General features: G+C 55.0%; 2 protein-coding genes across 2 annotated transcripts; both read right to left on the bottom strand.

Annotated features, from left to right (window-relative positions):
- Positions 1 to 529: 529 nt before the first annotated feature.
- Positions 530 to 3959, bottom strand: NCS54_00586000 (DUF4203 domain-containing protein; the record flags this gene model as incomplete). Its single annotated transcript, XM_053151344.1, has 2 exons — positions 530 to 3555; positions 3605 to 3959. 2 exons carry the CDS (start codon positions 3957 to 3959, stop codon positions 530 to 532), a joined length of 3381 nt encoding a protein of 1126 aa, XP_053007319.1.
- A 5343-nt stretch (positions 3960 to 9302) lies between these two features.
- On the bottom strand, positions 9303 to 10806 carry NCS54_00585900 (Hypothetical protein; the record flags this gene model as incomplete). Its single annotated transcript, XM_053151343.1, has 2 exons — positions 9303 to 10308; positions 10361 to 10806. The coding sequence occupies 2 exons, from the start codon at positions 10804 to 10806 to the stop codon at positions 9303 to 9305; spliced, it is 1452 nt and encodes a 483-aa protein (XP_053007318.1).
- Positions 10807 to 10959: the final 153 nt, after the last annotated feature.

Genomic DNA, 10959 nt, shown 5'->3' with positions numbered 1-10959 from the left:
CCAGGTTTCGAGTCTTCAGTCAGGGAAGGATTCAGAAGATAGTTCAAGGACTTTCACAAGTCACAACAAAACAAATTCGTCCCATGAGAAGAGAAGCCATATTTGTGAATAATCCATAACTTTGTGATTCTGCCAAAGCCACCGTATCCAAGACACCTGGCCATCACCATGTCCTCCACCCAGGAAGACCAGAACCATTAGAATTATAACCCGCCAAATTAACGCCGGCGATGCGCTACAGTGACACACACGCACACCCTCTATATAATGTACCTGTATACCTGAACCTCCGCCAACCCGAGTGTCGTTTTTGATCTTGAAGCCTTGACCAATCCCGCTTTTTTTTCAGAATCCCTGACATGAAAACCCCTGGTATCAATAATGCGTCAAAGTGATAACATGTTGAAAGATGGTATAAAAATGTAACGTCAAAATGAATGTGGCTTGGTGTCTCTGATCGATTCAGAGAGATGTGTTTGTGCTTTTGCTCTGGCTGGCACCAGAGAGTTGGTGTAAGGTGAGGACCTCATCATTTGTCCTTGGCGTTTCGCTGCATCTTTCGCATGGCTTCGCGGTGGATTCCGAGAAGATCGCCGCTTCGCATGCGCTCGTCAAAGGCTCGATCATTCCACTCCTTCTCTCGCTGCTCCATCTCACGTCGCTGGGCTTCAGCCTCCTTTTGGCTCATGAGAATGTTGCGGCTCATCTCGACGTTGCGCTGAACCTCGGTTTCCCTGCCGGCCAGGAGCGACATCGGCGTGAATGGGGTCTCGCGTCCTGTGCTGTTGACAACTGGAGCACCCGCAAGACGGTCCTGGCGGACACTCTCTCGGAAGTTGGCCATACGGGCTTCGCGCTCAGCGGAAGTAGGGAGTGTGGACACGCGCTTGGGCTGGTGAGAGTCAAAGGGCCCTTCTGAGCTGTTGACACCAATGCCGCCACTACCACTTCCACCGCTAAGACGCTGCAACGAAGGTGTAGAGGCTGATGGGTTCAAGCTGCTCTGGCGCATGAGTTGCTTTCGTTGGCTCAGAGGTAGATCATCTACATCTGCACCAACACCGGCAGCGTACATGGCATAGTTGTTGAGAGAACCCGCATCACTGGAAGCTCTGTACGGGTTGTTCAAGCTGACTTCGGATGGGTTTGCCAGGAGGTTTCCTTGAGACTTGTTGCGGAGGTACATCTCGCGCTGGCCGAGCAGAGTCTGGGGGCTTGAGTACGAGACGAGACCCGGAGTGGACGAACGGTGGGCATCTGGCATAGGAGCCGGGCTAAGAGAATGAGATCGTACAGCCTGTCCTTCAGGGATGGGAGGAGTCAGACTAGGAGCATCACGCTCCTCGGCAATCGGCTCAATGCCATTCGAGGTTCGACGCAGGCCCATGGAGGCAGATCGAGGCACAGCGGCACTGGTAGGCGTCGTGCCTGGGCTACGGTTTTGTCCCTCACCGTTAAGGATAGCGAGGGCTGCGGGGACATTTTGCCTCACACTGCGTCGAGAGGCAGAATGAGACATGTTAGACACCTGAGAGTCGGATCGTGCGATAGCAGGTGCGGGCGTTCCCTCATGGGCTGACTTTTGCAACTCATTGACATGAACGGGAGCGGGTGTTTCGATAGTCGGCACTGCAGGGCTTCGAGGAACGTCGATGTGAATGTCGTCAGGCTCTGGGGCGTCAGCTTGGCTCAAGTGCTTGGCCCATTCGTTGGTTCGATAGGACAAGGCAACTTTAGACAATGACCTTGGCAGGCGATCCTTCGTCAAGCTGAGACGGGTCGAAGAACCGGAAGTTGCGGACTTAGCCTTGTCAAGGGCCTCAGAAGCCTGCTCCTCCGTATGCTCGGCCTTAATAGGCTTAGCAGCGCTGCTAGCCGTGTCGACATCGAGGAACTTGGTCTGATGACTCGGGGTCGGGCTCAACTTGCTATGATCATCTTTTCCAGAGAGCTCGGCATTGATCTCAATGCTCTTGGGTGGTTCAGTGCCGGGCAGGGAGCGGCGGTCGCCAGCACTCAGACTCTCGTCATCGACTGTCGCCGCGACTGAGCCATCATCGTCACGAGGTCGGGAACGTGGGATCACAAGATCCTCAGTGCTTCCACTGTGACCATGGCCGTGTTCATGGTCTTCGCCAAGGACACGGCTAGATCGATGCGAGATGTTGCCCAGCAACTCCATCGATCCACGAGAAAGGCGAGATATTCTCTTAGCAAGCGACTGGCGGTGACCGGGAGTAGGGGGCTCGGCATCTTCGTCATCGGCAAAGGTTGCGACTGAGGATCGTTCGGCATCGGAGATGGCGTCATCATCATCGGCGGCAACGGGAATCGTGAACGGAAGAGGAATGACTTGAGGAGCAGAAGATCTAGGAGCTGATGAGGACTGAGACACGCGCCTGTCAACAGACTCGTTGGCAACTGAGAGGGTATCATGGTGTACGGTGGGAGCCTTCTCATCAACCTGGCTGAGAGGTCGAGCAATGTCATCCGAGGCAACGCGAACCGTCACTCTGCCGTCCATGTCTTGTTCCGAGGACATCAAGGTGACGGGGGCTGGCTTCTTCGGGGGCTCTGGATCTGTCATGGTCGTCATTTCAATAACCTCGACGATTGAAGCGGACTGTCTCTTTGAAGAGTCGGTTTGGCTGTCGCGGTGCTTCTTCTCCGTTGAGATCTCGCCGTCATCTGAAGTGCGCGAGGCTGTTGAGCTTCCGATATCGCCATCTCCATAGACTCTCTCCCATTGACGTCGTTCTCGAGCGTTGGCCTCTTCAATGTTTCGGCCGACATTTTCCTCCTCTTCCCGGAGGTTCCGCTGACCCTCGGCCTCCTCCTCGGCCTTCTTCTCGCGCTTTTCTCGAACGACCTTCCACAGCTTAATTTGGGAAACGATACCAAAGAGGAAGATGATGATGATTGCTGCCGTCTCCACTCGAATGCCCTTGGTAACCGGGTAAGTATCAGCACCAAGCGGGAAAAGGTCATCGTTCAAATCCCAAACGTAAGCCCAGAACTCCTTGAGACCGGCCCTGCTGAAGGCATCGATACCTATCACAGTTACTGTGGCACCGGCAAAGGAGATCATGAGAATCAAAGCCCAGTCTCGAGTGTAATGGCTGAAGTAGAAGACGAAGCCACCCAAGGTGAAACAGGCGATAAAAATAGCCTTGGATGCGACAGGTCCGAGTAAACCGCCAGGAACCAGGCACAGGAGCCACATACTAACGCAGAAGCCACCCAATGCGCAGCCAAGCCCTTCGGTGATTTCTCGAAAGAACATGGAAGCCGCACCAAGAAGGCATCCTGAGAGCACGACGGCAACCACATAACCTCCCTGTAGGCCATCGCTCACTTCGGGTTTCATAACGTAGACGATGAGCACGGTAACGCCCAATGCGGCAGAAAACGCGGTCGAAAAGAAGGTGTGTACCATTCGGTTCCTAATACCAACCAGGGCATGCACAATGCCGGTCAGGAGGAGGATGGTACCAGCAATGCCCCAGCCAGGAGTGAGCACCGGCGTAATGGGCAGTTGACCAGCAGGGATTGTGGCTGTCGAGTTTGTCAGTCAGATACTTGAGAAGTTGTTGCCAAAAATTACCATTGTAGAGAGTCGAGTTGAAGCCGGCGTCGTCTTCAAGAGCTCCGCTTGTTGATGTAGCGTCGGCGGTCTCAGTTTCAGTTCCCTCGCTTTCGGTAGTGGTAACTGAAACGGACTCGGTCTTGGACTCGGCCTCGGCTGATGTGGTTTCTCGAGCCTCAGTCTTCTTGACAGAAGCTTCCGCCTTGGTGGCCTGTTCACTCTCTCGTGTTGTTGCGTCGGACTGGATAGCTGTTGTCTTTGGTGGTTGCTCCTCATCCTGTCGTGGAGCCAATCTGAAGATCTCGCCACTGACTTGCTGTATTACCAAAAGCAGGCAGAGCAGCGTCCATAACCGAGACCAGCGGAAGAACATTGTGGTTCGAAAGTTGAAGTTGATGGGCGAGTGGTTGACGATTTAGTATCGAGAGCTCCTGATGGCAGCGTTGAAGGGCCTGATGAGCATCGTTGAATTCCAAACCGGCAGAAGATTTCAAGGAACGCGTATTTGCTGTGAACGAAAGAAAGATGAGAGGAAAAGACGATGAGTGCGAGTGCTCAATGGCAGGCCAACTCCGTGGGTGGGATGCAAGAAGCAACTCTAATAGCTTGATAGCCCTGGCTTCGGAAATGCACGATGGCGGCGGGACGTGAAACAAGACGATCAAAGCCGATCAATGGCGGGGGACTCGGAGACGGCAAGAGGAAATACAAAACGGGAGAGAGACAAGGGGGATTCGATGGTAGAGAGTCGTCGACGATCAGCAGCACAGCGCGGGATGTCGGTGGAACAAGGCAAACCCGAGCCAACAGGTAACAATGGAGGCTACCAAATGCGATGAGCACTACCACGAGGCAAAAGGAGGACGGAGAAAGAGAGGGAGGGGAGAGAGCCTAGAAGAGGGGATCCTGAAGGGTGTGGGATCATAGTTATCATCGGTGCTGGGCGTGCAGCGATGTGTAATTTTAGCTTCCTTCGAAGATCTGGTGGTGGGCTCGTTGGAGGACTGGAGTCGACGGCTCACGATGGACCGTCACAGCCCACTTGCCTGGCGCTGGAGACGCGGAGAACGACTGGGAATACCCTGGCAAGCCGCGGCCATGGTTGGCAGCGAGTGGATGAAGCGACAGCACATGGCGCGGGCTGCGAGAGCTGCGCTCCCAGGGCCAATTTCCCCAGGGCCTCCTGTGACGCCGTGGTGTCGTGATGGCCGAGACGAACGACTTACAGAGAGACGACCCAGACGCGGGCCAGCCGGAGCTACAAGGTACGTACCGCCTTCCCGGTGCTGGCCCTGCACGCCCTGCACCTTCCACTGCTCAGGTTGACCGATTCGGGAATAGCAGGTGGGGTACCTCACCCCAGGCACATCCCGGCCCACCCCTCTCCCATCAAAAGGGCAGCCAATCGCCATCGAGATGTACCTGTCGACTCTACCTTCAGGTACACGTCCATCCCAGCCTGGTCTGGACGGGAGCGCGCCCGCGCCAGGGCCAGCCATCATTCATGGATCCCATCATGGATGGTGGACGGATGGACATGGGATGGCACGGCAATGGCATGGTCCATAGCGCAATTGGCCAGCTGAGAGAAAACGGCCGGGGGCTAAAGAGAAATTTTCTCTAGCTGACGAGCGCCTCTTTTCCACCGAATGGGCTTTCTATTTTCCAAGGCTTTCTCCTCGACAGACGCTTCGCCCCATCCTGTTTCTGGCTGAGACGAGACGCATAATACTACGGCCCTGCCATTAAGGATGTTTCGCCCAAACTCTCTCCACTCTCGCCAACCCAGACAGAACCTGAACCTGCTCCTCAAGATTGCACGGCGCAGGGATCATGCTGAGCGGCTGATTTAGAGTGGGCTCCAGCCGAACAGCGCCTGAGGCGAGTCTGAGAGCCTGCAGACTCTGCTCACAGCGGCCCCAATGCCCCATCCGAATCCCTGTGAAATCCCTCTGCATCCTGGTAGGGCGAGGTCTCTGTCTCTGGCGCGGCAGGCCTCGATATCCTCCGCCAGAGCAGCCTCTCTCTCTGCCTTGAGAGATCACCAGTCTCTCGTTGGTGGGCCCCTGGCCCAGCCCCAGCGAACAGCTCAGAGGGACCCTTGCTGCGGCCAGAAGAAACGCGCCGGAACGGCAGAGCCTGGTCATGCTCTGCCTGTCACCGGGCGTTCAGCCCTCCTGCGAATGGGATCCTATCCTGAAGGCGGATGAGCCAGGTCGAACAGCCAAGGACGCACGCTTGCTGGGAAGCCACTGCGGGCTGCGCTGTGTTCAGCCGCTGCCATCGTCACACGTAGCCAACGTGCCCGTGCCAGTGGGTTGGAGGGAGCACGGCAATGCATCGTCACCACTTCTGCGACGCCATCGCATTTGCTGATAGGCCAATCCGCGGGTTAGTTGAGGTGGTATTACACCTCAGACACCACTCTCACACAAGATGGTTCTGCCGGCGACGAGGATTCTTTCCCTGCTCAGCTGCGCCTCGACCGCCTCTATTGATGCTGTGCTGGACAACACGACAGCTAGAGCTATATCTCAGTGTGATATCACACAGCCAGAAAAAGTCTTACATGACACGCGGCGGCTTGCGGCTCACCGACAAAGCACATCCCACTTCCCGCCTCTCTGGGAGCACAATGGCTTGTCCTGTCCAGCCATCCGTCCCTTTCAGGCGGCCCGGATTCATCCATTGTCTGAAATCTCAGTTCAGTCAACGACAACCTGAACCACTCGGTGCTCGGAACTCAATCGTCTCACAATCATTCGTCCCATCTTCTAATTTAAAATTCATGCCGCTCTACTCATGGTTCACCAACTCAGGGTTCCGGGGTTCTGGCTGGACGGAGGATCCTCCTAGGTCCAAGCTTGAATCTCTATCGTTCTGGAACTCGACATTTAGTTTCGCCTCCTGACCTGATCAGAAGCGAAAAGGGTCTCCCTCCACTTTTTACCTCTCCTGTCGGACTCCCCACTGTCGTTATGAGTTCAACGGATCATGAGTGAATGGGCAAATCAAAGCATGGGCCTGCAGGCGGCCGGGGATTTCTCTGTAAGTGCCCGCCATGTCTTGCAGTTTTTGTTTCTCCTTGGTGCCCGCATATGTGTTTAGGTAGAACAAAGCAAGGGCCTCGCTTGTGAGTGACTTGCTTGTTTGCTCCTTTTCCTCGCCTCTCTTGTTGGTTGATAATCCCTTGTTGTTTTTACCACCCCTCCCACACTAGCTCAACCAGTCCGCGTGGCTACCTAATCGATCTGGTTCTGCAATCGCCCGTGCCGTCCACACTTTCCGCTCTAGAACCAAAACTACGAGCCGCACCTGCCATTTGGTTTCCAATCACAATTTCGGGAACCTAAGACTGCAGGTGCTCCTGAAAGTCCAACCTGCTCTTGCATCTACCGTTGCATCTTGGCATCCATGATTTCTTTCAGCTCGTAACCTCGTGCTTCGACCTCTGTTCATCCCTCATTCGATTGTTTGTCGACTTGTACAACAAGGCTTTCTTCAACACTCAACGGCCGCGCATGGGCCGTCAGCGGAAGCCATTATCCCGTTGCACGACAGGCCGGGATCAGCAAATCCTGTCCTGCGGATGCGACGCCAACAACATCATGTCATGCCATGCACCACAGCGCCCATGTTTAACCACGGTCAGCCAGCCAGCTAGCCAGGCACTTTGGTATTTGTCGGCCATTGCCCAGGTTGGCTTTCCAGCTCATTAAACAGCCCGCTCCGCACGAGTCCCCGAATGCCGACCAAGACTCCGCTCGTGGAGGACACCATGAGAGAGGCCGATACCGCGTTCAGACGTTAGAGGGGCATTCACAAGCTGAAGGCCCACGGTTCACGACGACATCCGCCATGTGCTCGGCGTCATCATCCATTTCATGGCCCGCAGAAGCATCCACCACAACTGCCAAGTTGCCGCGCCGTACCAAGAGGTACCAGGCGCTACTTGAGAGCCTTCTCATTTAGCTTCTTGAGAAGATGCGCTACCGGCCGCCAGTGCAGCCTCACCGACGCGTGCTGAGATTAAAGGGTCCCACCTTTTTGTTTCCAACGACGCGCCTTTGGCAGCTTTGGCCGACATGAGCCTTGTGGAGGGTCATCTCTGAGTCCAACGCCCATCCCATCCTCTTTTGGTAATTGTCCCATGCAACACCTTACCATCACATCTCATCCTGTCCCATCACTTCCAGCTCGTCCCTTCTCGCCTATCTCGTCACGGGAAGATCACCAGCCCAAAAAAAGACGCGCACCCCCTGTCAACCTTGCCTCCCTCCTTCGGACGAAGAAAAGTCAGCCATGGGTGCGCCATCTTACTCTCCTGAACAACAATTACACGCAATTGTGTTTTCGACGGATGTTTTGATTAATGCACATGGACCAGCCAACCCTGTCAAGCTGCGCCCCCAGGCAGGATATCGGCTCGGCTTGTGCCTATAGGGACAACTTGTGATGTGCATGTCTGAGTTTGCAATATTTCGCGCTGCCATGATCGCAGTCTCTCATTGCTGCATACATCATCCGGTACAGCGGGGTGGACGGGGATATTAGATGATGGAGCAGTGTCCACTATGTGTATCACCCAGGCTGTCCTGGTTGAGCCCATTATTGATGGCATCAGATCACCTCAGGACTTCGGCAGCTGGGTCGTACCCATACGAAACCCGAGGCGCCCGTCATACCTTCGTCATCTCACAGAGTGAACACCATCATACACGGGACCATCGTATTTGTGTGTTTTGACTCCTCGCAAGTCACCGCCCTCGGATAGGTGTTGCAACTATGTCAGACCTTTGCCCTCTCCTGCACTACCAAACCTCCGGCCGTCCTGATCCTGGACAGCGGAAAATGCGATTCTCATCCACGTGCTCTGGATGACCTCACCGAGCAAGGGTGACGCGATCGGGATCGAGACGGGTTGTTGATTCAACGCTTGTTAGCGTGTTGGCGATGTTGGCTACTGCGGAACAGCGTGGCAGAGCATCTGAGGTAGCACTCGGCCGTGAGCGCGGTAAAGTCAATTCCTAGCTCCCACCTCCACCAACTCAATCCTTCGCCTCAGGACATGTCCTCGACCCGGTAAAGCCGTAAGCGAAGGCCAACCGTCAGCCCAAAGGTCAGAACCAAGGCTTTTAAGCCTCGCTAGTGGTCACGGCTGGCTGGACTGGCGCAAGCCCGGCGCTAGATTCAACCTGAGACAAGGTCGCAACTCTAGGCAAAACATGGCCGACAACAAACCACAAGGTCGGTTCTTATTCAGCCGGAGGCGTACCGGTGCAAGATTGGGGGCTCATATTTCTCGATTCATCTTGTGTTGATTGCTTTGGTCCCAATTCGGTCTCGCCATTGGCACAAGGTTTGATTCATCTGGGCCGGAGGGTTTACCTTACGCCTTTCACCCTGGGCAGCTTGGATATGGCTGGCTCAATCACCGAGCGTCTCTTCTGAGCTTCTGTGAGAACTACATTTGGTGACCACGTTTATGGGATAACTTGATCAACGCTTACTGTGTAGACCAAAGTAAACAATTTCCCCAGGTAAGTGCTCCAAAGATAGGTGAATGTAGCAGAGCGAAACACTACCATATCCCCGACCGAGCATCAAGGTCTGTAGTTTCCAGTCGTCTTATAAGAACTAGCCACCATGGCTGGTTAGGATACAAAAGAATATTATTATTAAAGACTGCTCAACCTTGCGAGGTGGCACGAATTGATTATCGCTTAGACACTCGAGTTGGTACTCGGTCCCCATTATACCTAGGCTGCATGACTGCTTTGCCATTCCGGCCACGGGATGATTTGGACGTTGGTGACTTTCTCTTGCTCTTGCTAGTAAAAGCCAAGAGTGTGCTAAGAGGTAGCAGTAGGATTCTCAAAAGAGCTTTGAAGGGGAGAAGAACGAGCGCTGTAAGTGACTCGATGGCCCATAGGAAGATGTTCTTGTGTGATGCACTATTCTTTGCAGCACTCGCAGCCAAGGCGATGGCGTCGTCTAGTTTTGATTCGACGCTGGCGAATCTTGACTCTGTTTGGAACTGAAGAAGGGTTGCCTTCTTCTCGTAACGGCGTACAGCCCGGTTTAGCGCATCGAGCTCAGGCTGGATGGCATTGCGCACATCGCGTGCCACGGCATTGTCCTGCTGCTTCGACCTGGAGGAATCCTGCTTGCTCCCCTGGGCAGAGATGATATCTTCAGCCGTGATGCGACACTCGAGTCGATCTAAGCGTGCGAGGACCGCTTCCAACTGTTCTGCGTTGCGAGTTGGCTGGGTGCTGGAGGGGCTGCCCTGGACTACCCGCTGTAGGTGAAGTGTTCGTGACTGGAGCAGCTTGATCATGTGGGAGAGAACCCGGAGCTCCGACACAAGAAGGAAGATGGTCAAGTTATAGTTGGAAACAAGACCCTCTGATGGGCGGCTGAGCTGGGATCGGATGGCGTGTAAGAGGTAGGCACCGATGAGCGGGAGTGCGAAGCATGAAGCCAGCGCGATAATTTCGTAGACATATAGCTCAGCCAGGGCTGATTGCTGCTGGGTTGTGGGATGCCTTTCATCCACCCCATGGGATTCCGGCTGTGTTTCTTCCTCCTCGGGAACATGATCTAGTGGCGAGTGCGCTGGCATCTGAGGACTCGAGTCCAGGTCACTATCATCCTCGATGACACTCTCAGCCGTTGCCTCGTGTTGTATCCGCACCTCCTGCGCCGAATGATACCATGCCCTATCCACAACAAGTGAGCGTATACCCTTGGGGTGGATGAAAGCCAACTCACCATGGCTGCGTGACAGACCAGTGGAGAAAGACACCAGCCAGACCCAGCAGCATGACATCTGTGACGACAGCGCTTCCATTCTTGAACAAGACCCCCGCGAGAGCCGGCAAAAGAGCAAAGGCCAGTGACAACGATGCTAGTGATGAAGAGTCCCCTGGGGAAGAGAAGGTGTCGGCGCTACCGGGATCTCTGGACTGGGGATTCAGTATGTCGCGAGCCTCACTGAGACTATACTCTGAAAAGTTGGAGCTCCTGCGAGGCGGCATCGTGTCCATGGCAGGGAACGACGAGGTCGGAGCCCTCCGGGCAGCAGCGGCGTCCTCGGCGGCGGAGACGGTCATGGCGCGTCGAAGCCCGTGGCCGGAGGGCGGGGCCGCGCTGACGGCGGAGCTTACGCCGGTACCAGGCCTCCATCCGTTGGTCGACGTCGTATTCTCATCCGTCATGGCCACGGAGGTATTCGGTAGACGCTACGCTGCGGGTGTTGGGGGGCCTGCTACTACCGTACCGTATAAATTCGAGAAAAGATGTCGGGGATGGAGGGGGGGAGACTAGAGTTGGGGTTGGAAGAGAAAGGCGGAGAGGTCACGCGACGTGGA

This window comes from Fusarium falciforme, chromosome 4, assembly GCF_026873545.1.
Source record: "Fusarium falciforme chromosome 4, complete sequence".
Lineage (NCBI taxonomy): Eukaryota > Fungi > Ascomycota > Sordariomycetes > Hypocreales > Nectriaceae > Fusarium > Fusarium falciforme.
Note: the sequence above shows the minus strand (reverse complement) of the source record. Positions and strands in the feature narration are given on the sequence as shown.